Here is a 25308-nt window from a genome sequence, read left to right on the forward strand (position 1 = left end):
ACTTTGCATTTATCAACATTGAATTCATCTGTCATTTTGTTCTCCAGTTTTGTGAGATCCCTTTGTAGCTCTTTGCAGTCTGCCTGGGACTTAACTATCTTGAGTAGTTTTGTATCATCTGCCAATTTTGCAACCTCACTGTTTACCTATTTTTCCAGATAATTTATGAATATGCTGAGTAGAACTGATTGCAGTACAGCCCCTTGGGGCATACTATTTACCTCTCTTCATTCTGAAAACTGACCATTTATTCCTACCCTTTGTTTCCTATCTTTTAACCAGTTACTGGTCCTTGAAAAGACCTTCCCCCTAATCTCATGACAGCTTACGTTGCTTAAGAGCCTTTGGTGAGGGACCTTATCAAAGGCTTTCTGAAAATCTAAGTACTCTGTATCCACTGGATTACTCTTGTCCACATGTTTGTTGACCCCCCTGAAAAATTCTAGGAGATTGGTGAGGCATGATCTCCCTTTACAAAAACCATGTTGACTCTTCCCCAACAAATCATGTTCATATATGTGTCTGATAATTCTGTTCTTTACTATAGTTTCAACCAGTTTGCCTGGTACTGAAGTCAGGCTTACAGGCCTGTAATTGCAGGGATCACCTCTAGAGTCCTTTTTTAAAAATTGGCGTCACATTAGCTCTTCTCCAGTCATCTAGTACAGAAGCTGATTTAAATGATAGGTTGCATACCACAGTTAGTAATTCTGCAATTTCACATTTGAGTTCCTTCAGAACTCTTGGGTGAATACCATCTGGTCTTGGTGACTTATTACAGTTTAGTTTATCAATTTGTTCCAAAACCTCCTCTAGTGACACCTCAATCTGGGACAGTTCCTCAGATTTGTCACTTAAAAAGAATGGCTCAGCCGTGGGAATCTTCCTCACATCCTCAGCCGTGAAGAATGTTACAAAGAATTCATTTAGCTTCTCCGCAATGGCCTTCTCGTCCTTGAGTGCTCCGTTAGCATCTCAATCGTCCAGTAACCCCACAGGTTGTTTAGCGGGCTTCCTGCTTCTGATGTACTTAAAACAATTTTTGCTATTACTTTTTGAATCTTTTGCTAACTGTTCTTCAAATTCTTTTTTGGTCTTCCTAAGTATATTTTTTACACTTCATTTGCCAGAGTTTGTGCTCCTTTCTATTTTCCTCACTAGGATTTAACTTCCACTTTTTAAAGGATGCCTTTTTGCCTCTCCCTGCTTCTTTTACTTTGTTTTGCCATGGTGGCACTTTTTTGGTTCTCGTACTATGTTTTTTAATTTGGGGTATATATTTGAGTCTCTATTTTGGTATCTTTAAAAAGTTTCCATGCAGCTTGCAAGAATTTCACTTTTGGCACTGTACTTTTTAATTTCTGTTTAACTAACTTCCTCATTTTTGTGTAGTTCCCCTTTCTAAAATTAAATGCTACATGGTGGGCTGCTGTGGTGTTTCTGCCCCTTCCCCCCACAGGGCTATTAAATTTAATTATATTATGGTCACTATTACCAAGTGGTTCCACTATAATCACCTCTTGGACCAGATCCCGTGACCCATACAAACGTTTTCAAAAATACCTTGGCATTATCATTGTTCAGACACTGCCATCTGTTGAGCTTTGTCTCTGGTGAACAACCACAAAGGTAATAACACTGGTAGCACAAAGGACTGGTCCCAACGCAACAGAGCGGTGGCCCGTGGTAATAAGAAGACCATGAACATTAGTTGCTCTTGCAGTATATTGTGTTTATACTGTTCACAGGAACATAATCATAATTGTCATTTCTATAGCAGCTTTCATCCAAGGATCTCAAATACTTTACACAGACTAATGAATTAAACCTCACAGGACCTCTGCAAGGTGATCTTATCTTCGCTATGTTAAAGACAGAGAACTGACCTAGACATGATCAGACACAGAAGCGGGAACAGAACCCACGAACTCTCCTGACTCCCAGCACAGCTGGAGCAGGTCAGTTATCAACCTCAGCAACCCTAAACTACATTTTGGGCTATAAAGAGCTGTTGATTGGCTGAGCTGTATGCCTGTCTGTAACAGAAACCAATCCGTTGCAAAAGTGAGGGCAGAGAAACCTATCAGCGAAAAGGAGAGGGTTATTTAGCTATTCACAAGGCAGGTTAGATATACAGAGAGGTTACAGAACTGTAATGAAAAAGAGTAATTCAAAAAGGATTTTAGAAAAGGGAACTAGCTTTCTAGGTGAGAAAAGATCAGACTATAAAGGGCCACCTGGCAGGGTGAGTTAGAGCAGACACATTATGAGCAAAATAAATCAGACGGGGGAAATCAGGATTATTTGATCATTAGCCATGTAATTAAGACTAGACTGATCAGATACAGGGGCCCAGCCGGTCACAACAGGGAAGCAGCACAATGTAATGAGCTACCTGCTCAGCCAGCCAGCGTTTCTTGGCCTTGTAAGGGGAGAGAGTATGGACAGACCTGGATGGTGGCTTCCCACTGAGGGCATCTTGCTCTTAAAATTGAGGGGGGCCAAGCCTGCCTGGATGGGCCTGTAGCTTTCTGTAGCCCCCGTACCAAGTACGGTAGTGGAACAGAAGTATCTTGTGGGCAGATTTCCATTAAGGTGGGGTCAACCGGACTGCTCCCTTCCGCACAGTTAGGCAGGAGACCTTCGCAGCATGTTGGCCTTAGAAGATGCTGCGCTTTGGATTTGCTGCACAGCTTCCTTCCAGTCTACTCTCCTGCTTCTACCAGCAGTAAACAAGCCACGCTTCAGAGAAGGGCACTTTAGCTTTCTTGCACTGAGGCGCTGTTTGAAGGATATGGGTTGTTTAGGGTCATTCAGAAAATACGTCTCTGGTAATAGCTAGCGCTATTAAAGCAGGGCTGATTGCCAGACCGATTCCCGGCTCCCCATTCAGGGGGCCGCGCCAGCAGGCTAGCCTCGGGTAAGTCGCCGTGTGGCCGGGGCCGGGGGGCCGGGCCGGGCCGGGCACAGGCCGAGCGCCGCGCCTGGAGCGGGGGCCGGGGCGCCGAGACCCGGCGGGGCGGGCGCGGGGCGGGCTCCGGCGGGCGGGGGCTCTGCGCAGCGCGGCGGCTCCGAGCCGGTGTCCGCCGGCCGCAGCTCCCGCCGGGGGGGTCCGGGCGCCGGGGGCCGCGCTCCCGCCGGGTAAGGCACCGCCGCCGCGCTGCGCTCCGGCCCGCCGCTCTCCGCCGCCCCGCTGGGCCCCGCAGGCCGCCGCCTCCCGCCGGGCCGGGCCGGGCCGGGCCGCGCCGCGCCGCGCCGGGCGATGAGCAGCTGCTTCTGCCTGCGACGGGGCAGACGCGACCGGCCGCCGCCCGCCGCCCGGGCTACAGTTAAGTGTCCCCGGCCCGCGGCCCCCGCCCCGCTCTCCGCCGGCCTCGCCCGGCCGGGGTCGCGCCGAGCTGCCCGGGGAGGGTGCGGGCGTGTCGGGGCGTCTGCTGGGCAGGGCGCGGGGCCGCTTTGTCTCGGGGGCGGCGCCCCAGGGCGGGTTTCCTGGGGGCTGGCCGCCCCCGGCCTTCCCCGGCCCGGGCAGCCTCCGCCCGGGGGCGCCGGGGCCGGGAGCCGCTCGTGTCCTCTCCCCGGCGGCGAGCTGCTGGGCTAGGGTGGGTCTGAGTCCCGGGGAGGCTGGCGGTAGCAGCCGGGCTTTGTCCTCTCCCTTCAGCCAGAACACACCCCCTGCCCCCGAAAGCGGCAACACACATTCGTCTGCTCTGGCAAACAATGGAGTGAGGAAAAGCTCCCAGGCAAGGCACGGAAGCCTCACAGGGGGCTAATCAACAACAAATGCTTCCCAGGGCGCCTTCCAGCTTTGATGTGCACCCCTGCCTTTGTGTGCACTCAGTTACAGCCACAATTGGCTGCCTAGCCTGCCTGTGCCTCTCTGACCATGATTTCCCAGTTTGCCCCTGTCCTGGCCACCATTTTTCTGGCTGCGGATTGAGAAGAAGCCCATCCACCCCCTCATTGCTCCCCTGCAAGCTGTTGGTGACCGAAGTCAGGAACTTGCAGTCCCTGGAGCCTCGCGGCACAATCCTGGATTCTGCCAACGCTTATGCATGTGCTTAATTAGATATGTGAGTTGTCCCAGGGTCTTATTTCTGGCCTTCCGAGGGACCACGCGCGCCAAGGGAGACCAACAGCGAGTTCACTGGGCTCGCCAAAGTCATGGTGAATTTCTCAGTTTGGACTGGGTGCTCTTCGGTGCTGGCGACCGGGTTCGTCGTCGCTGGGTGTGTGTTAGCATTGTGTTCTGGAGGAGACCCTCTCCGTGCAGCACCCACCGCCTGTGTAGATAAACTAAGTGATTTGATCTGCTGGGTCAGTTGCAATAGTAGCTCCAATAATCTGCAAGATGATCTAGAGCCCTGGCGACCTTGGCCTGCTGATTTGTCCGTGGGAAGTTAGTGGACTTTGTGGTGAAAGAGCAGCATGTGAGGTGAAGTGTTTTGCTACAGGTGCTCACACCTTAGTATTTCTTGATTTCCCCCTCCCCAGTTCTCAGGGGTCTCTCCCCAGCCGAGCTGATAACGTGCATTTCCTTGTCCTGGAACATGGGCTGGGCAATGGCGACCGACCGGCAGCTTTCTTTATTCACCTCCAACTTACACAAGTCCCAGTGATGTATTTCTGCTCTGGTGTTTGGGAAGGTTCACCCAGCTTCACTCAACCTTATCATGTGTTAGGCTCTGTCTAGACTGGGATTTAAAGATGTGGGATTAGGTCAGGCCAGCGAACATGATCTAATTTACACTTTCTGAAAGGCTAAGTCTGTCCTTCCGTTGAACCTGTAAAGCTCTGTCGATCAGGGGTGCGATTTCTTTTTATTAATACAGCTATGCTTGTATAAGCCTTAGCATGGATGTAGTTACGCCAGTATAACTGTTCTTACACTCCTATAGCTAATGCCAATTCCCTGACCCCCTATAAGCACCGTTATACCAGTATAACCATGTCCACACTTGGGGCAGCTTTGCGTGTTCAGCTATACTGGCCTAACAATACCCGCAAAACCCTCTAAATGTAGACAAGGCAAATTGTACTTCAGCAGGTACCAAGGTAGTCAAGGTAAAGCTTAGATTCCCCAGTAGGTTTCAACTCAACCAAGTTAGCATGTGCTAAGCAGTGGCTCTCAACCAGAGGCATGCATACCTGGTGCAGGGGTCTTCCAGGGGGTACATCCACTCATCTAGATATTTGCCTAGTTTTACAAAAGACTACATAAAAAGCACTAGCGAAGTCAGTACAAGCTAAAATTCCATACAATGATTTGTTCATATTGCTCTATATACTGTACACTGACATATAAGTACAATATTTATATTCAAATTGATTTATAATTATATGGTAAAAACGTGTAACAGTGCGGCAGTGACACTTTTGTATTTTAATATCTGATTTTGTAAGCAAGTAGTTTTTAAGTGAGGTGAAACTTGCGGGGTACACAGGACAAATCAGAGCCCTGAAAAGGGTACGGTAGTCTGGAGAGGTTGAGAGCCACTGTGCTAAAGTTTGGCCTTGTCTTGACTGGAGTGATAGTGTGTGTTAGATTGAGAGAGCTAACATCATCTAACAATGCATCTTTAAATCCTAGCCAAGACTGGGCCTTACCCGTCAACTTTCCTCTGGGTACAGTAGGATGTTTAAAGCTTAAAATCTGATGTAGTTCATGGGGTCATGGCACTGAACATAATGTGTCAGTTCTGGTCTCATTATGCATAGCTGTCTCCAACACCAAATCTAAGGCTTTAGCCCAGTTCCCGTGACGCAAAGGCGCTTGTCTACACACACCCTGGAACCAAAATGACTCAGAAGGAACTAGCTCGGATGGAATCCAAACCTTAGGTTACTTCAGTGCAAGTCGTCCCTGTGTGGACACTTTATTTGGATTGAGTGTCCTATTTCAATTTCCTTTGGCAATTTTTTTTTTTAATGATTTAAGAGAAATTGAAATAGGGCACTGGTAATCCACAAGTGTCCACAAATGGACTTGCACTGACATAACTGCAGTGTAAGTTACAACCAATTTAATTATTTCAGTTCCTGTTCCTGGTTAGACCAGCCCAGGTTCCCATCTGTGCTGCAGACGGTAACTGCTCTGTGCAGGTAGCAGCTGTACTGAAAGCGGGGCCCTCCCTTAGCTTCAGTGTAGAGAGGACCTAACGCAAAACGATAGGTCGCTTCATGGATGACGTTTGAAACTGAAGTTGTGACTACCTGTGACCATCAAAGCTTCCACGGCATTGGAACCCAGTATCCTGGCCAAAATCTGACTGTCTGCCTAAAATTCTCCCCTGTCGTAAAACTGGCTGTGAGCTATTGAGCAGCTGCTACATCACGCCCCAAGTGTGGCTGCGTTCTGGAGGTGGGTGAAGGGATCGTGACTGTGTGTCAGTTTGTAGTGCTTTGCAATCCGCTTTGTGCTGAGAGTTGCTGTGTAAATGTAAGAGTGCTATTAATAGCTACAGCTTTTTAGAATGAACTTGCAAACAATCTTCCAATGGTATTTGAGTTAAGGCTACAGTAATGTCTCTCTCCATAGACTTTGTAGCTTTATTTCTCCTTTGGTACAGGAAGTCAGTAAGAGGTTTTAATTTTTCAGTTTAATCTTTGCTGAATGTCATTCTGCCTTTGTGGTAACAAGTTAGCATCAGAAGTGCAGCGCATGTGGTTGAAGGAGGAAACGATAAAATTGTCCTCCCTGCCATTCAGCTTTAGAGCTGTGCTGGTTTCTCATGACGTGTTGTGTATCTACCAAGTAGATGATCAGATCTGCTCCATTCTCACACAATTTGTTCTTTAAGTTGTTTGTTTTTGAATTTGTAAAACTTTGTTTTCTAGTTTACCTTAGTGTTCCATATTTTAAACTAACAGAAATTCACCATTAGAGTATGCAAGTCTGTTTGTCCTGTGCTCTAGTGTCCCTGTGCCTGTGGTCAGGGCGTATTAATGAAATAGCTTTATTGTCCATTTCAAGTATTATACGTTTAGCGTAAACCAATACAAATGAAGATGACGTACGATGAAAATAAGGTGGGAGAGAAAGGTAGGGAAGGAGAAAGGGAAAGAGTGTGTTTATAAAGATATAAACACAAGGGATTAAGATACCAGTCAGAAAGGGAGCTCTGTATATCTGTTGATCTGTGACCTAAGGGAAGTTAGGAAAGGCTGTGAAATGAAGTCTTACGGGAGAAGCTAGGATAAAAAGAACTAGACTCGGCTTTGACCTGGTTGGACAATGTAACTTGTTTCAATAATGAGCACTGTTAGCAACCCCCTCAAGGATCTTGGTTTTTTCAAGAAACTCAGAAAACTCTTTTGAAGGAATCTAAGGTACTGGAACATGTTACCTGAGAGCACGCTGCTTCTTCCAGTTGAGAGGAATATTTTTGTAGGCAGATAAAGGCTCTCAGTTAAAGTCCACAGGTCCCATGAATAGAGTTAGTGTCTCCTGGATTGTGTGCTCCTCAGCCCAGGTGATCAGCAGTGTTCTCTCCAAAGATGGACCCAGAGCTAAAAACCCCTAAATATTGTGTGTGCGTTTGTAGAAAGGGGTCAAAAGATCCTCTGACTCGGGATCCTATTTCAGTTTGGGTGACCTTTGCCACTGAATGCTTGTTTGATATTCATCCTTTTGAAATATTCTGTCCTGATACATCTTCTGCTATTGGCCCCCAGCCTCCCTCTCTTCACTGTTATGTTGACCACTTTTAAGGCTGAAGATATCTCTAGAATGGGACATACCAGGATCAAGCTGTGGGCTACTTTGTCCATTTTCTTTTAAAAGGCCAGCAGTCTATTGGCTCAGAGCCCAGTGCCGCAGGAAGTCCGGCCCAGCTGATTAATGTCGTGTCCACAGGTAAAACCTCTGACATCTTGACCCTTTCCTGGTTTGCAGTTGGGAAGTCCCAAGGTTGATCTCTGCTGCGTGGCCCATAGAGCACTGCCAGGTCAGCTATCTGCAGCAGGATGGAGTTGAAATGCTGGTTAGAGTCCTCTAGCCGTGACAAAGGGTAGCATGGGGGGAATGATGAGGTTTTCAGAGGTTATTGCGAGTCTCTCCTAAAGGATCAGGCTCTTCCTCTTCCACCCCCCTGCAGCTTTGGGGAGCTCTCAGAATGTGGGGCACTGTTTGGGTCACTGCTGCCCCTTAGGGTTACTGGAGAACTCACCACAAGGCAGTGGTAGGAGCATGTTTCCAGTGAAGGGATGGTCAGGCTGACTCTGAGTTGAACCCTGTGGGGAGAGAGCTCCCACTAACCAACCAGCAAGAAGCAGTTGGGCTCCTTAGTATAGTGATGGATCAGGATGGCAGTGCTTGCATTTCCTGGGTGAATGTAGGTGTTTGCCCGTGCTGCATCTGCTCCGCAGTGTGGGAGCCTGACTCCTCTGTGCCATGATGACCACAAGGAAAATTAAGAGTTGGCTTATTTATAACAATGCGTGACCCTGCTCAGGGTGAGCTGCTGATGCAAATAGAGAAACCCTCCCTCCCTAGCGTGTGATGTGGAGATCTCAGGGAAGAACTTGTCTACTTCTCCCCAACCATCTGTGTGCCTCCCTCCACGCTCTCCTTTGTATGTGGAATATCTTCTCCTCCTCCAAATCCTTCCTCAAGACCTATCTCTGCTGTGATGCCGACAAGAGACTGGCCAGCAAATAATAGCCAGCTTGAAGGCCAGTCGGGGATGGTCATTCTGGACTTATTTAATCATAAAATCAGCACTATGAACAATGTCTGTCGAAAGCATATTCTCCCAGCCTTGGCCCGTTGCTTGTCGACCTAGATTTTGAGCTTTCCAAGCAGGGACGAGTCCTCCTGTGCAGTGGGTCGTGCCTAGAGTGCTGGTGCTACCGGACTGCGAGGGATGGCAAGTGAGCTCTTTGGCCGGCAAATTCCCTCTCCCCTCCTTCCCTAGTGAGCAGTGCCCACAGCAGCGATTTGAATCTGCCCTCCTAGAGCTCGGCATCTTCGGTCTCCCAGCCAACGTGGACTGGGTGTGCACAGGGCGTTTGGACTGACCTAAAGGAAGAATGTTTTCCCATTAGCTGGAAGCAATCTCTGAATTGATTTGATCTCTTCCCAAAGCGACTCTGCTCAGGATGGAGTTGGGGGGGTGGGGGCTATCCATACGGAATTATACAAACACTGAGGGTATCAAATGGGATTATAAAATGCAGCCTCCCGATCAGCTGGTTTGAGTTCTCAGCTGCAGTGTGTCTAGCCAGGACTACAGGTCAGCCTTGCACTGTTTAAAGAGAAACTCACTGTAATAACAAGCTGTCTAATAGAAATGTTTGCGTAATCCTCCATCTTTATTCAATCCACTCTTTTATTGTTAAGGAAAAAATCACGAGTTCAGACACATGAAGGTAAAGCAAGCAAACTTCATTAATGCCCCCCAGGGAGGAATGAAGTGTAACCAATCGTGTTTGCCCAGCCAGGGTCTCCTCTGTGACCTGTTTAAAGTTCACAAAAATATTTATCTGCATTCCCAGTGGACATCCTCCCCATCCATACCCATTCCAGGCACATCCCAGGACCATCCCCAAGATGAGAAATTGCCCTAAATAGGCAACCCACAGCCCAACAGAGCTGTCTGAATAATCCTAGTTCTTCTGTGACATGGCGCTGTAGCTATGCGCCCCTGGTAGCAGAGTACAGGACTGCAGCTAAGTCTGACCGCAGCACACGTGCTGGGAAGGGAAAGGCTCCTGCTCCATGCTCGTAGGATGTGAGCCGTGGTTTGGCAGCAGAGCTGTAGGAGCTGAGCTAGGCGCAGTGTGTGACAGCTGAACCCCGCCCCGGGGCACTAGCCGTCTGAGGGCGCAGCCCAAGGCCTCGGTGGGGTGAGGTCTGCAGAGCTGGAATGCTTCCCAGAGCAGCTGGATCTTCAGGAGGCTTGGGATGGAGGGAAGGCTGGAAGTGTAGTGCATACTGATTGGCAGCCCGTGGTGGGTCTGTGGGTGCTGTGAAAGACATCACAAAGGCAAGGGAGCTTCTAAGATCACTCCCTTCCCTGAGGTGATCCCCTCAGCCTCATGTGAAGCCAACACATCCCTCTGGTTGTACAGCACCTTGCACAATGGAGCCCTGTTTGCGGCCAAATGCACATCTAGTCCCAGTTGGCTCAAGGAGCCAGGGCCCGAGTCTATGCAGTCCTGCTCCCAGGGGAGCAGGATTGGGCCCTTATCGTTATGCACAGGTCTAGCCCAGTCTGGCTATGCTTCCCCTGGATAATTGTTGGAGCCTGTTTGTCAGGTTACAGTGCCGTGTCCGCATTGGCTGCGTCACGGGGGAACCTGGCTAGAAGGGAATGTGTCGAGCTGGCCACACTGTGCTGCTCCACCAGGAATAGGAGTCAAGCTCTGGCCTTCCTTTGACTGTGTGCGTACATCTCCCACGCCCCCTAAGACAGTGTCACATCTGTGACTCAGCCCTGCAGCCTCCATCTCCTGCCATCTCAAAGGAGAAAGGCTTGTTTCTTTAGCTCTTAACCTCTGCTGTTACCCGTACAAAAAGGCTTTGTGTGAGCAGTGACAAAGTAAGGATTGATGCTGTTTCCTGCCCCCTGCCCACCATGCTGTGAGTCAGACACCCACAAAACAGCTTTGTGCTTTTGCTACACGGCACCTCGTTGACAAAGGCACCTTTCCCCCTTAAATTGAGGGCAGATTCGTGTCAGCCTTAATGGAATGAGAAGTGCATTTGTATTGAGCTACACCCCAGGGTACATACAGAAGCTCTTGCCTGTGTCTGTAGCTCCCTCCAGACACTGAGCACGGATCTGTGACTTGTTCTAAGGGTTGCAGACACCCACTGGGCTGGCACTTACAAGTCAGACAACGGGCTGCTAAATTCTAGGGTGACCGGTCTTGAAGGAAAACCCAGTTCACGGATGCTCTGGCAAGTGTCTGTTCAGTGCAGCATGGTCCGTACCAGTGTGGCCGCAGCACTTCCCAGTGGAGAGAAGGCCAGAGAAATACTGGTATTTAGAATCCCTGGGCATCTTTCCCACTGTGCAAAGTTCCCCAGGCATCTGGATGATTCCCCAGAATTATTTCCCCTGCAGAGTCCTCTGAGCTGCGCACCGTTCCACAGTGGTAGAGGAGGGGCAGGGACCTTTGCTGCTGCTGTTGTTTCTCTTGGGAGACACTTGGATTCTCTGACAGGGCCAGTCCGAGCAGTCAGGCAGCAGCCTCGCCGTTGAGCCAGCGTGCTCCCAGGCAGAGGGTGCTGGACGGGACTTTCATGAAGCCCATTCCTGGGGCTATCAAGGGGGCTCCTAACTGATGGTGAGCACCCAGCCTGTGCTGTCCAAGAGTGGGTGAGTTCAAAGCCCTGTTCTCTGCTCCTCAGTCGCTGCAATGCTTTCCCCTCTGCCGGGGACCCGGCTCCTGTGGCCAGCCAGCAGAGGCAGATGCCTAGAACTGCCCCTTCCCAGCGAGGGGTGGAGCTGCAGGCCAGGTTCTTAGCAGAATGACATTGGGAGAGTTGGTGCCCGGATCCCATGACGTCCAATCCCATTTGGGTGAGTTGAGCTTTCATTGGATTCCGAGACCAGCTACACAGCGCAGGGGCTTACTAGCTTTGACTAGTCAGGTTTGGGCTGTGGGACTGCAGCCATTCGCCTTTATGCTGAGCTCTCTGTACCCTCCTTTACCCTGCTCCCACTGCTGAGCTTTGTGCCTGGCAAGCATCCTGCAATACCAAAACCACACAGCAGCATTACCTGTGCCTTTGAGGAAATGGTCCCTCCTTTACATGTGTCGGAAGCTGGAACTTCATGTTTTCTCTTAAACCGTGATCTCCTCAGGGTCCGGCAGCTGCTGGCAGTGTCCATAGCAAAATAACTCTATGTGGGGAGACTTGAGGGCTACTAATAAGCAGAAGTGTATTTTTGATCCTGGGTGCAATAAAGCAACAAGTATTTTCAGCCAGTGACTGAGAGTGAAAACTAGGGAGACTACACAAATTGTTCATGAGGCACACCAGAAAAAGTTCAGCTCCACCAGAAACCATGGTTACAAGGAGCCCTGGTAATTCTGGAATTGCATGGGAAATTTGCTTCTCCTTAGATGCTCGCAGCTCACGAGGGGCTTATTTTCAATTTAAAAAAAAAAAAATTCTGTTCATGGTTTTCACTAACTCTCATAGACTACAGCAGTCTTCCGTCTGCGCAGCTGCTTCTCACTAAACCTTTAGTTCCATGGGAACCCAAAACTGCGGTTCAGGGATAAACAGTGTCCGGGGCCAGCATCACCCTGTAATTCTTGAGATTAAAGAGCTACAGGCAGCTTGAGCTACATTTCTGTGTGAGCCAGTTAGTCAATGCTGAGGAACTTTGCTAGACACAGAAAGAAAGAAAGAAAGCCGTCTGGGATGGGGGGAAGTGGTGACCCTTCCGTGCCCTGCTCTAAAAGGGGCACTGAGACGGGCTGAGTGAAACGAGCCAGTGTAACTCAGAAGTGTGGAGAGTTCTGATGACAAACTGCATTCTGCATCTCCTGACTTCTGTGCATTTAAAATCTCAAGCTAAACGTTGTGCAAGCTTGGGGGGAGGCGAGGGGATGCAGTGGTGATGTGGCTGAACTCTTTAGTTCAGGGGTAGAGCTGGCTGGAGACTGGCGAACGTTTTCAGAAAGGTTCACAGAAATTTTCTGGGTTTTTAACACCCCTCCCCCCACCCAATTTGTCAGGTTTTGGTTTTTCGTTGAAAAGCGAGAAAGTTTCAAAAGAAATGACGTTTTTATGCAAAACTGTCCATTTTGGGAAAGGTTTCAGAGTAACAGCCGTGTTAGTCTGTATTCGCAAAAAGAAAAGGAGGACTTGTGGCACCTTAGAGACTAACCAATTTATTTGAGCATGAGCTTTCGTGAGCTACAGCTCACTTCATCGGATGCATGCCGTGGAAACTGCAGAAGACATGATATACACAGAGACCATGAAACAATACCTCCTCCCACCCCACTCTCCTGCTGGTAATAGCTTATCTAAAGTGATCATCAACCAGCAGGAGAGTGAGTTTGTGGGGGAGGGGGGGTGGAGGGTGAGAAAACCTGGATTTGTGCTGGAAATGGCCCACCTGATGATCACTTTAGATAAGCTATTACCAGCAGGAGAGTGGGGTGGGAGGAGGTATTGGTTCATGGTCTCTGTGTATATAAAGTCTGCTGCAGTTTCCACGGCATGCATCCGATGAAGCGAGCTGTAGCTCACGAAAGCTCATGCTCAAATCAATGGGTTAGTCTCTAAGGTGCCACAAGTCCTCCTGTTCTTTTTGGGAACGTCCATCTGTGGTTAAATCGCGCATGCTGCCCCTGTGCAGTGTGACCGGGCAGGCTTTCCCCAGCTCTGTAGTGCAGTGTTCCATAACACACCAGCTCCCCTCCTTGGGGCCAGCTGTCCCTCGGAGGCGGGATGGGACTGTGGCATGGTTTGCAGCCCCGTGACTCCTGGGTTGGTGTGTGAGAGAGGCTGGGAGGTTCTGAGGAGGAGAAGCTGCTTCAGGCAAATCACATGCACGGACAGGTAGCTGGTTTGTTAGCTGCCTAGAGGAAATGGCTTGGGCCAAGATTTTCAAAAGCTGTGATTTTTTTGGACACCCATTGTGAGTCGCCACAAAGGGATGGGCGTCCATTTTCAAAGGGCGATTGCTCAGCGCTTTCTGGAAATGAGGCCTCCCCAAATCACCAGTCACTTATGAAAATCGTGGCCTTGCTGGTTTGTGGGTTTCAGAGAAAAGGTATTGTACGCTCCGTTCTTGTGAGTCTTCCAGCGGAGGACCGCCTGTCGTGATGTCCGATCCCTTATGGGGCAGCTGCTTAGGGGGCAGATGGGATAGTGTTTTCCACAAATGGAAGGAAGGAAAGACTTTTTCATCCCAGCATTCTAGCATGTCGAGTCCTGGCACTAGTCCTGAAGGCTAAGCCTGGGTTCGCCTACTGCCAGTCAGTGCTGCCACTGTGGTACCTGCCTCTGTTGTCGCATTTGGATGCAGCAATAGCTGGTGAAACGGAAACACTTAAGCAGAATAGACACCCTTCCCCTTTGCTTAGATCGTAGTCGCCATTCCGAAATCTGCTGAGGCTCTCTTTTCCTGTCGTGAACTAGGGAATATCTTTATTTCTTTGAAGGACAGTGTGGATTCACCTAAGGGACGTTAACATCAATATTTGTTACATAGCAAAAGAAATTGATGGGCATCAGTAGGTCACAAAGCTATTGCGAGCAACCTGGAGGTGTGTTTATCAGTAAACGTATCTACACATCTCTATGAAGATTTACGTATTCTGTATTTTAATTCACATTATGCTGCGTCAGCACTGCACAGCATAATGCCTTCAGTTATGAATTGTCAATTGCAAAGCATTTTGGGAGGTTGCAGTGTTTTGAACCCCAAGCAACAGCATTGGGTTTGGGTTGGTTGTTGTATATAACTAAACATGAGAACATCTTTGCTGGAAGGTGCCGGTTGTGGGTGGGCTGCAGTCTCTCCATTCTCAGGGCTGCCTTCATTCTCCTACGCTGACTGTGTGAAGCTGAGGAGTCTGTATGCGAAATAGAAGGGGAAAACGCCAGGGTTCAAAATGCAAATTCCTGTCTCCAGATTGCTAGAAGCTTGAGTTGTCTAGAGAATGAAGGGAGCTGCATCTCCGTTTCTTTGCATTTTCAAGAAACTAGAAGCAGAACTCTTCCTGACACCAATTTGGAGGCAGTTGCTTCATTGACATCGTAGACAGATGCTGACCATTGGGGTTTTGGCGGCTGGGGGTGCTACAGATATGCTGACTCGCCATGTAGCACGGTTCTGTCAGACACCAGAGTCACCTTTTATTGCCTGCACCATGACCCGGCAGTAGGAAGCGTGCACACCAGCACTCACCTCTGCCTGTTTGAGAAGCAATATGTAACCAGCCCTGAAGAGGCTGGGGTTTAATTGCTGCGAAAAAGCAACTGAATGAGGTAGCTTTTTGCACGGCTTGTCTGGCCAGCTTCCCAGCAGCAACGCTCGTTTACACAGTGCTGCCTTTTCATCGCTTGGCATCGGGGTGGCTTCCTGGCGCATTCCTACCTGGAAGCAAGAGAGGACTTGCCTCAACCGGCTTTCTTGGCAGGATGCCACAGGCAATGGCACCGTTCCCCCAGCCTTGCCTGGACTCCGCCCCGGCTAGAATTCTGTCCCAGCCCTCTCACCTACTCCTGGGACCCGCGCGCTCCGGGTGACCTGTCCGCTGACTGCTCCCTCGGCCCCGCTCCCCTGCTATGCTTGGCACACCCCGCCCCTCGAAGTCACTCCAAACCCAGCTACGCTGTGTGCGTGCGAAAGTCTCCAGGCCATGGGCCTGTTTGCGCCTCCCTGGTGTCTCAGCTGTGTGGGACAGGCATGTCGTTCTGTGTCCCAGCTGCTGTACAGTGCCAGGTACGTAGTGAACCAGGTGCCATGTAAACCAGGTCTCTAACCTGCTCTCGCTAAGCCCTGAAGGGAGGCAGGCTCACAGTGCAATCCTCTGCTTGTCTGCTACTGAGCTGCAAGGGGGAACCTTGGAACAGAGTCATTCAAAGTAGCTTCCTTCCCTCCAGGAATGGCAGAGCCACCTGAGCCCGGTTGAATCACAGGGGTCAGTTTGCCTTTCATTGGGTGATGGGCTAAGGTTTACTTACGGGCACTCGATGGGGACCAGCCCAGGCTAAACGTCCTGGAAACAATCAAGTTAATCTCAGAAGAGGCTGTTGGCCTGAATTCCTGACTTATCAGAGAGGGCACAAATGTAAGTTCTTATCAAAAGCAAATGCCTCTTTAAAAATCCTTGAAAGCTTGAGCACTTTAAAATGCTGAAGGTGCATGTGGCCATAGCAGGAGCTGCTCCAGCACGCAGAGAGCCCCTGCGGGCGGGCTATGCATGTGCTAGGTTTTCTGTCTAAGGGGCTGTGCTGCTGCGTAGCCCTCTGACTCTGCCTCCCTGTTTCAGGCACAGTCCATAATGCCTGAAGTCCGAGACCTTTCCGATGCCTTGCCAGACGTGCCAATGGATCCTATCACAGGAGTTGGAGTGGTTGCATCTCGGAACCGGGCACCGACAGGTTACGACGTAGTAAGTAGAGCTGATGATGCCTTGGGAATATTGTTAGTTTGTCCTTTGCTTTGCAGAGAGCAGTATCTCCTCCAGAGAATGGGCCGGCTGTTTGTGTGCTCACCTTGAAGAACGTGTTCGGGGGTTCTTTTTTTTTTTACCAGCCGCCCTCCTCCAGGTCTTGGCTTTGGAAGTATTTTAGCAATACTTTCCATGTGCAGTCATGTTAGTGCATCTCCTCCCCGCCACTGGCATGTCATGCGAAGCGCAAGACTTCTGTAATTATCTGGAGGAAGGCTTTCCAGAAACAGCTGGCCAATGTGGCATGCAAATTTAATAATCCTAGTAACACCCATCTTGAAGGGTTCCAAAGCACGGTACAGATTAAATCTATGTATAAATGAATCCCGTATCAGCTGTTTAACGTCACACCTCAACACAGTGCAACACTTCAGGCTGGAAAGCAAAGAATTCTACATCCAGCTGAAATTGCAGGGAGAACTTAGCCAGCAGAATGGAACCCTGCAAAGTGGACTTTGGTAGGAAGCTGGGCAGCTGGGAGAGGTACTTGGGTACTGCAGTGTTGAGGCCATAGAAGTATCTGCATGGCTAGACAGATGTGGGTACTTAGCAGCTGCTTAGCCCTTAGGTCGATTGGTCAAATTGCTCTGGAACCAGAACAAGAATTTTTCCTAAGGCTAATGACCCAAACCAGTGAAAGATTCAAATGTATTAAACTTCTGTATAGCTATAAATTGCAAACATAGCTACCCCATCAGGGCAGACCAATCCATCTGTTCCCCTCCTCCTGCTCTTTCCACAGTACAGCACAATGACCAATTAGCAGGGGCCAGTTACCTGCCTGGCACCACTTGCTCCTTTTAAAGCACTGGGTTGGGGGTGAATAAAATGTAAAAGGGAAGGGAAAGGCTCAGGCAAAGTTGTTTTCCCAGAGCCAAGTGAATCCTCCTCTGAGGCAGCCCTGTGAGCGTTCTCCTCCTGTTCCAGTGTTATTTACACCAGAGTACAATAACTGGGTACCAACGAGCATCACAGCACACTGGCTGCATCTGACAGGTTACCTGGCTTGGAACAGTGGATGTAACTGATGAGCCAAAGAAATGGTAAAACGCAAGGAGACAGAGTGCGTCTGCAGTAGAGGCGTCCAGGAGGTCGTGGGGAATATTTGGTCTGTATTTGTTTGCGTGCAGCCCCTCACCATGGCTTTGAGTGGCATCTCCCTCAGTGTCTGGCTGAGCTGATGGATGGTCTAGGCAGGGCCTCGCAACTTCTGCTGCTTGGTGCATAATGTATCTTGCTCCCGCTCTGTGGCAGCATCCCCTCTCTGAACCAGAGGCAAATACCCTTTCAGCCCACCCAGCAGGAGCCCTTGTGTGCCCATCCCGATAGGAGGTGAGTGAGTTATCTGCACCACCTCCCTGAGCTCTCAGGATATCCGAATTAAATATCACCTGGAGCAAGGCTAGCTGTGGGGAGGTGGAGGGGCTGGAGTGGGGCAGTTGTGGGTTCTTGGAGGTATTTGAGCCTGAGGGATTGTCACCTGCATGAGGAGTGTAATGTGCTGTGTGATTAGCCATGTGCTGCATGATTAGCCGTGTGCTGCATTCCCTGTGACTTACTGCTCAGGTTGGGCACTTATCCAGATAGTGTCTCAGTGGCTTAACGGGCCTGTCGGACACTAATGCAGAGTAGAGTAAAGGAGCTAAAAACTCCTTCCTGTGGGTTCTCCAGGTGCTGTGGGGTTGTGATTGTGTTTATGGCTGTGGGTTGCTCTCCTTTGGGGCATAGGCATGAAGCTGTCGCTCCTCGAGTTTTGTCCCTTCTCTTATGTTTAGCTGTTCTCTGACCCCAGCCCCAGACAGTGGGGAAGCAGGGCGGGCCTCCTGTCTCTGTCCCTCCTGTGTTCCCTTCCAGCCTGAGGTGTGGCAGATGAGCAATCAGACTCTGTCCACAGCTCCCAGTGAGCCCAGAGACCATGGGAAAGGGGATCCTAGGAGCTGCTGTGTCTGCATCCTCCCAGGTGGGGATCAGGCCGCCCTGCCTCTCCCTGTCTGCGCACCGTCACTTTCACAGCCGTGCTGCTCATGGCCAACGTGGAGCAGCAGAAAGTCCGGAGAAACCCCCTCAAGCCAAAGCCACGGGGCAGCGCTCCAACAAGTTTGGTGGGATGCCATCTGTGGCAAGAAGCCCCCTTGTCTGGCAAAGTGCCATTAACCCCGAAAGATGCTTGGCCCCTACAGCGATGGGGAATGATGGCGTTAAGTCTACAGGCCAAAATCTACCCCTGGCTGCCTGCGCTCGCCTCCCCCAGGCATCTGTGTGTGATGCTCCTGCCCGCTGTGTCTCACGCACGTTTTTGAAGCATTGACCAATGCCGAGACATGTCTTTGCATGCCTGGAATGAGAATCCCTGGTGGATTTTCAGTGGTGCTGAGCGCTGCAGCTCCTGAGGGCAGCTTTGGGTCCACTCTAGGGTTGCCAACCCTCCTGGTTTCGCCAGGAGTCTCCCGGAATCGGGCTCTATCTCCTGGAGGCTACTGATGCCAAACCAGGAGATTTTAGGCCGCTAAAAGTCAGGCGGCAGAGCAGGGCTCAGGCAGCTCCCTACCTGCCCTGGCCCTGCATTGCTCCCAGAAGCAGCCAGCACGTCCCTGCAGCCCCTGGGGGGTAGAAGGGGCAGGAGGTCTCCATGCGCTGCCCCCGCCCCGACTCCGCAGCTCCCATTGGGCAGGAACTGCAGCCAATGGGAGTTGCCAGGGCGGTGCTTGCGGGCATGGGCAGCACATGGAGCCCACTGCCCTCCCACAGGGGTCGCAGGGACGTGCCTGCTGCTTCCAGGAGTGGCGTGGGGGCAGAGAGCCTGCCTTAGCCCTGCTGCACCGTCGCTTGGGAGCTGCCCAAGGTAAGCGCCTCCCAGCCGGAGCCTCCAACCTGCACCCAACCCTCTGCCCCAGCCCTGAGCCCCCTCCAAGAGCCTGCACCCCCTCCAGCACCCAAACTCCCTCCGAGCCCATACCGCTCACCCCATCTGCACCCTAACCCCCTGCGCCAGGCTTAGCCCAGAGCCCACTCCCACACTCCGAACCCCTCGGCCCCAGCCTAGAGCCCGCACCCCAACCTCCTGCCCCAGCCCGGTGAGAGTGAGTGAGTGTGGGGGAGAGCTAGTGACGGAGGGAGGGGGGATGGAGTGAGCGGGGCGGGGCCTCGGAGAAGGGGTGGGGCGGGGGGGGTTGTGTGATTAGACAGCCTAGTCCACACTGTTCTTTTGATGTGTGTGATCTGCTAGGCAACCCTGAGAGCCTGGCTGGATCAGGCCTGCCGAAGTCAAGCAGAGGTCAGGCAAGTTGTGACTGGCACCCAGATGTCAAAATGCAGACCTGGGAGCACAGTCCCCACTCCCCATCTCTGGGCCGATCTAGTGGTAGAAGTTTGGTACAGTGCCAGTCACCACTGTGTTTGGTGCCAAATAGTCTCTTCCATTGTACGCTTTTCCTTGTGACGTGTTTGAGTTTGTGCTTGGAGACTACGGCTCTGTGTCCTGCCTGCAGGGAGCCAGCTCCTCCCTCTGCCCTGTGTTGGGGCGAACACCCTTTGGTGCTCCCCTGGCGAGAGGCAGTTCCCATGGCAAAGCAGCATTGGCTCGGGCTCTCTCTGATCTCACTGCAGTGCTGGAAGGTCCATGAGGAGGGAGCCCTGCACATGATGTATGAAGTTTCCTGTTTACATTAGTCTATTTCTTCCTGCCACGGGTTTCCTGACAAGCGAATGCATGCTCACGTTCTTTCGGGCTTGAAAGAGGCTGTGAAAGGCTAATCTGGTGCTCCAGCATTAGAGATTAATTGCTGGCAGCAGTGCCTGGGCGTTTCCGTTCAGCATTTCAGTCAGTGGCATGTTAACCCCAGCTGCCTCACTCTGCACAGCACCTTATCTGGGGATCTGCATATCGCATTAACTAAGGGCTTGTCCACACGCACGTTGATGTAGACGCTGCCTACGCCAACGGGAAGGGCTCTCTGCTGGAAATCCACCTCCCCGAGCGGCGGTACTAGGTGGATGGAAGAGTTCTCCTGTCGCCGGCCCTAGCACTGTCTACATGGGGACTTAGGTCAGCTTAACTACCTGCTCAGGGGGGTGGATTTCTCACTGACCTAATTGTCTAGGATAGCCCAGCCCTAATTAAGCTTCCCACATGCCCTGTGACTGTGTGAGCATGAGACCGATCGTGGCCCAGACCGGTGAAGTCTCTGTTCCAGGCCACACAACGCTCCAGAAAACCCAGGAGAGCTTTTTCGTTGACTTCAGTGGGCCTTGGATCGGACTCCTGGTAAGTGGCTGAGCCAGGAATAGATCCCACAGGAGTCCTGCCCCCTCCGCTCGCCAGGAGACGACACGGCCACCCACTAGCGAACACGTGCACTGGGGGAGGCGGTTGCTAGGAAGGGGCCTGCCCCTGCTCTGCTTTGGAATGAGCTTCCCAGTGTTGGTGAGTGGGTTTGTGGGTGCGAAGGGCTGCGCTGGGAGAGTGGAGAGAGGGGGGAAGGCGAGGGTGGCAGCGTGACCAGGCCTGGCTTGTGCAAGGGAGCTGAGGCGATGATCTGAGAGCTCAGGCGCTCCCCTGGGACAGGAATGAACGAGACTCTCCTGGCACATACCCTGGGTCTTGGCCTGCAGCTGGTTTCAAGCACTAACACCCTGTCAGAGGTGAGCTGCTCCCAAATGCACAAAATCTCCATCTGTCGCCTACAGCCAATCACTCTCCTTGCCCTGCTGCGGGCATCATGCTGGGCGCTAGGAGGCCCTGCGTTTCTCACATGCGTGCTGGGCATTGCCATACACGGTAGCGAAGTGTTCAGGTAGGTCTACAGTGCCATTAAACACCCCGACTGGCCCAGCCCAGCTAACTCGGCTTGAGAGGATCGGGCCGTGGGGCTAGAAACGAGCATATGCATCAGGGCTTGGGCAGAAGCCCCGGCTCTGGGAGCCCCCAAGAGGGAGCATCTGTCATGTGAGTGTGACTCAAGGCAGGATGTGGGGCACATTGACCAGAAAAAACAGCGCTGGGGTCCTCTCCTTTTAGTGCTTCCCCCCGCCCCTTTTTCACCAGACATGTGGGATGCTCCTTCATGGCTCAGCTTGGGCTGGGACACGCAGAGAGGGGTGCTCTCTGCGTGGCCAGTGAGTGACTGCAGGGGGGAAGAGCTTTTGCTTGATTTTGGCAAGAAAATGAAAGAAATGGGATTTCCTGGGAAGCTGCTGGGAGGTTTAATGTGTGTGTTTTGAGAACTGCTCCTGCTCAGCTGATGGGGGTGGAGGGGTGGTCTCAGAGAGGTATGGGCAGACCAGGCAACTTCTTAAACTTCATCCCCCAAGTTTGTTCCTGAATGCAGAACCGCAACAGGCCGTTTTCCATCTCCGCTATCGCATGTCTCTCAAGCTGAGTATTGCACAGTCAGCGACTGCAGTACATTCCTCTGTACCATTGACTCTGACAGATTATTTTCCTTGGAATTTAGTTTCCTGACCCCTTTTGATTACACTCTTTATCTGCATAAGACATAAACGTGTTACAGACATTCCTTCATGGGATAGACTTACAGCAGTGTTAACCCTCTAAACTCCTTTAGACATCTGAGAGGAAGAAACAAACTAATTTTCCCTCTTCAGATCTACTCTCGAGGGATACTTAAAAGCTGTTAAAATCGGCCTACACCGAAGCTCCTTGGTGTATTTGTTGCCCCCAGGGACCCAGGTGTTTACAGATTTTAGCATTATCTATGCAGCTCATAGATATTTTTAAAGGCCTGGGAATGAACGCCCCAAAGCAAGCTAAATGTTATGCCTAAAAATTCAATTAAAATCAAACACAACAAATTCCTCTTCCTCCTCCAAAATGAGAACTAGTGAAAAATAGAGGTGTTGTCTAGGCTTGTGCTAGCAGCAAATGTTTCCTGTGTCTGTCCTTCGCACTGAAATCGCTCCATGGTGGTTGCACCTGCGATGGCCCCTGCCCAGCTGTCCTCACTGGGGACTTCTCCTGCCTGGACAGAGAAATGTGCAGCTGTTGATTCTGGCTCTGTCGTTCAGATTTCCCTCAGGCACGCTCTCTGTTTCAATCTCATGCATTTTAAAAGAACATGATTCCCCCAGAGGTTCCCTTTTCCCTGTGGGTCTGTGGAAGGAAACTCTAGCCACCTGCTTGTCTTGAATCCTCCTACAATTGCAGAGCCTGAGAGCCCAGGAAAATGACTTGGCTTTAATTCTAGTGAATTCAAAATAGCAAAAGAGACTAAAAATTCTTTCTCAAAGTGCAGAGTTTAACCTCAGGGATGGTTGTTGGATGAAGCAAATCTAAAGAGAAGGCTTTGGGGTTTGATCCTGGAGGGCATTTTCCATGGGGGAATGGGAGGACGTCTTACATTTTCTTTGTCTTTGCATTCATTCCTTTGTCTTTTCTTTTTGTTCTGTCCTGCTCATTGCGTCCCAAGAGCGCAGGAGGGAAATCCTGCCTTCTCTCCTGCTCCCTTTCAAACCTTCCACACCTCCTGTCTCTACAGCTTCTGCAGAATAAGGCCCCCTAATGTCGTCTGCCTCTCCCTTTCTGCTCCACTTCTTTTCTGGTCTCCTCTCTCCCTTTTCCTGTCCCAAGTGGTGGGCAGTTTGGGAGCTGCCTAGCTGTGAGACCCAGCATGACCGCTGGCCAAGATCTCCTGAAATCTATGGCATGACGGGCTCTGGCAGCTGCAGCCGAGTTCAGTTAGGGGATGTCTGCACCTTGGAGACTATACCGGCGTAGCAACGTCAGCATAGCCCCATAGTGTAGATGCAGTCTACACTGCCAAAGCTTGTCGGCTGGTGAAGCGATACCCGCTCACTGAACAGAGCTGTGTCAGGGGAAGCCTTCTTCCATGGACGTAGCTGTGTCTGCGCTGGTGGTTATGTGAGCTTGGGACAGCGGTTAGGAGTGCGGATTTAACTTTCCAGGGTAGATCAGGCCTTAGCGCCGCTGTGATCCTGGGGTGCTGCTGCTCGCACAGAGAGAGCCACCGTGAACGGGCACTGGTGCCTCCAGGAAAGCGCTTGTGCACAGGAGCTAAGCAAGTTCTGCAGCTGATAGCCTGGTCTTAAAGAAAGACACAAGATACGCCGGTTGTCTGGAGAGAGGCATGAGGCAGTAGGTCAGAAGGCACAAACTTAGTTTGTCAGGAGCCCACTCGACCATGATGCTAGGAATTGACCCCTTCTCCGTGTGAGCTTGTGCTACCAAACCGGAGCGCACGCCTCCCGTGGCCTCTCAGGGCTGCTGCGTAGGCCCTGCAGCGTTCTTCACAGAGACCTGTTCCTTACGCAGGGAGCAGACCGGGAGTGCAACAGGCCACACCCGGCAGCCTCAGAGTCACGGCCAGGTGACCCTTGGGAGGTACTCTCTTTCTGTGGGATACTCCAGGAGGCAACCACATACCTGTCATCTGGAATAAATAACAATATGCCAGTGATTTTATTCCTTCACATAGAGAGGAGGCAGGAGAAAGTTGGCCCTGAATTCTTAGCACAGTTCACGCTGAGCCAGTAAGCAGTGCTTAGGTTTCAATGTCATATCAGTTGTGTGGTAACCTTCACTAACGGTTCTATGAAATACAACTTCCAGAATTATTCTGCAATAGCTGCTTATTTGGCTGCTGTCCTGACACTGCTGCTTTATCCAGGCGCGAGTGAATCTTAACTCTGACCAGCCACATCACAGCGAAATGACCTGCAGATGGCAGGGTTGGTGTGCTGCACTGTGTGGATTTTTTAAGAACAAGAAAAAAACGATGCGATGCTCAGTGGCTTAGAAAGTGTTGATCTGAAGCATGGAATGAATGGGAAAGCGTCAGTCAGACGCTGCCTGCAGCAGAGCCTCACGGGAATCCTGCCTTCTGGGAAGTGGCAACTTTTTCACGTGTCCTGAAGCCCCTGGGTGCATTCAGCCTGTGTGGTGCTCACCTGCGCCGATATCCCCAAGCTCTGTCGTTATGCTTCGCAAACGCCTTGCACATCAGAGTGAGCTATTTATGTGGACTGATCACGGTTCTGCTTGCAGGACGCAACTGGCCGTATCCATCTGATGATCCTAAGGACATGAGAGTGGCCAGACTGGGTCAGACCAATGGTCCATCGAGCCCAGTGTCCTGTCTGCCAACAGGGGCCAGGGCCAGGTGCCCCAGAGGGAATGAACAGAACAGGGCAGTTTGTCAAATGATCCATCCCCTGTTGTCCAGTCCCAGCTTGTGGCAATCAGGTGATTAGGGACACCCAAGTTCAAGAGAGTGCCTTTGACACAGTGCTCCCCAGTAAATACCTGGGCTGCTCCCATAGCGCTTCGTTCTGTTACCAGGCCTGTTGCTGATCGTCCTATCAGGATCTGATTATTGCTTCTGTCTTTTCTCCTGAACCGCTCCTCAGGGTGGTCCATACACGTGTTCTCTGAAGAGCAGGGGTGAAAGTAACATTTAACACTTACTGGTACGGGGGCCGGGCTGGGGGTCAGCGTCCCCCAGCCAGCCCATCCGCACTGCCTGGCCTGTGCCGCCCAGGGCTCGGCTGTAATTTAAAGGGACTGGGGTTCTGGCCACTGCTGCGGTAGCCGGAGCCCTGGGCCCTTTTAAATCACAGCCCTGGGGCAGCTGCTCCTTTTGCCCCCAACCTCCCCCACCATCATTGGCCCAGGGAGGGCAAAGGACAAGGACGTGAAAGTGCTGCCATGGCTGCGCTTTTAGCAGGGTCCTTTGCTACGGCAGTGTTTTAACGTCAGCTGAGTAAGGGCTGGGACCGGACCAGCCCAGCCCACTTTCACCCGCGCTGAAATGGTGGCTCTCCGTGCCTGGTTGCAGAGAGAGCCTGGACTCTTCTCTTATGTAGTAAGAGGTTGGGCTTCTGCTGTGAACAGAAATTAAATTGTGAAGATGTTTGTGTCTTTCACTATTAGAAACTTTAATTCTTTCAGAGATTCTGTGTTCAGATGCATTGAGATGGGATAGGATAGGATGGGTCGAATCCTGTGCTGATTTACACCCTGCGTTCTGTATTGTGTTGGGGGGGAGTGAGCCAGTGAAGTCTGGCCTGCTGCGTTACAACAGTTCTTGCCCTAACAGGCCTGGGACCATGGAGTAGACGCTGGATTAGAGGGGGTTGAGAGCAACTCTGAGCTGCTGGTCACCGTGGAGACAGGAGACCTATTCC

General features: G+C 51.2%; 1 protein-coding gene across 5 annotated transcripts in view; it reads left to right on the forward strand.

Moving 5' to 3' along the window:
- Positions 1-2260: 2260 nt before the first annotated feature.
- The window catches only part of MVB12B (multivesicular body subunit 12B), a 100380-nt gene continuing 77332 nt past the window's right edge, over positions 2261-25308 (forward strand). The window contains exons 1-2 of one of the 5 annotated variants that reach the window (XM_084650318.1): positions 2261-2920; positions 15967-16089. In XM_084650318.1, the coding sequence (XP_084506444.1) occupies positions 15979-16089 (111 nt within the window). In that variant the 5' untranslated portion in view covers positions 2261-2920; positions 15967-15978. Of the gene's footprint in view, positions 2921-3051; positions 3142-3194; positions 3329-3401; positions 4071-14266; positions 15766-15966; positions 16090-25308 lie in introns of those variants that run through there. The other 4 variants (XM_084650319.1, XM_084650316.1, XM_084650317.1 and 1 more) reach the window with 4 other exon arrangements.

Source organism: Lepidochelys olivacea, assembly GCF_965140295.1.
Source record: "Lepidochelys olivacea isolate rLepOli2 genome assembly, chromosome: 16".
In the NCBI taxonomy this organism is placed as follows: Eukaryota; Metazoa; Chordata; order Testudines; family Cheloniidae; genus Lepidochelys; species Lepidochelys olivacea.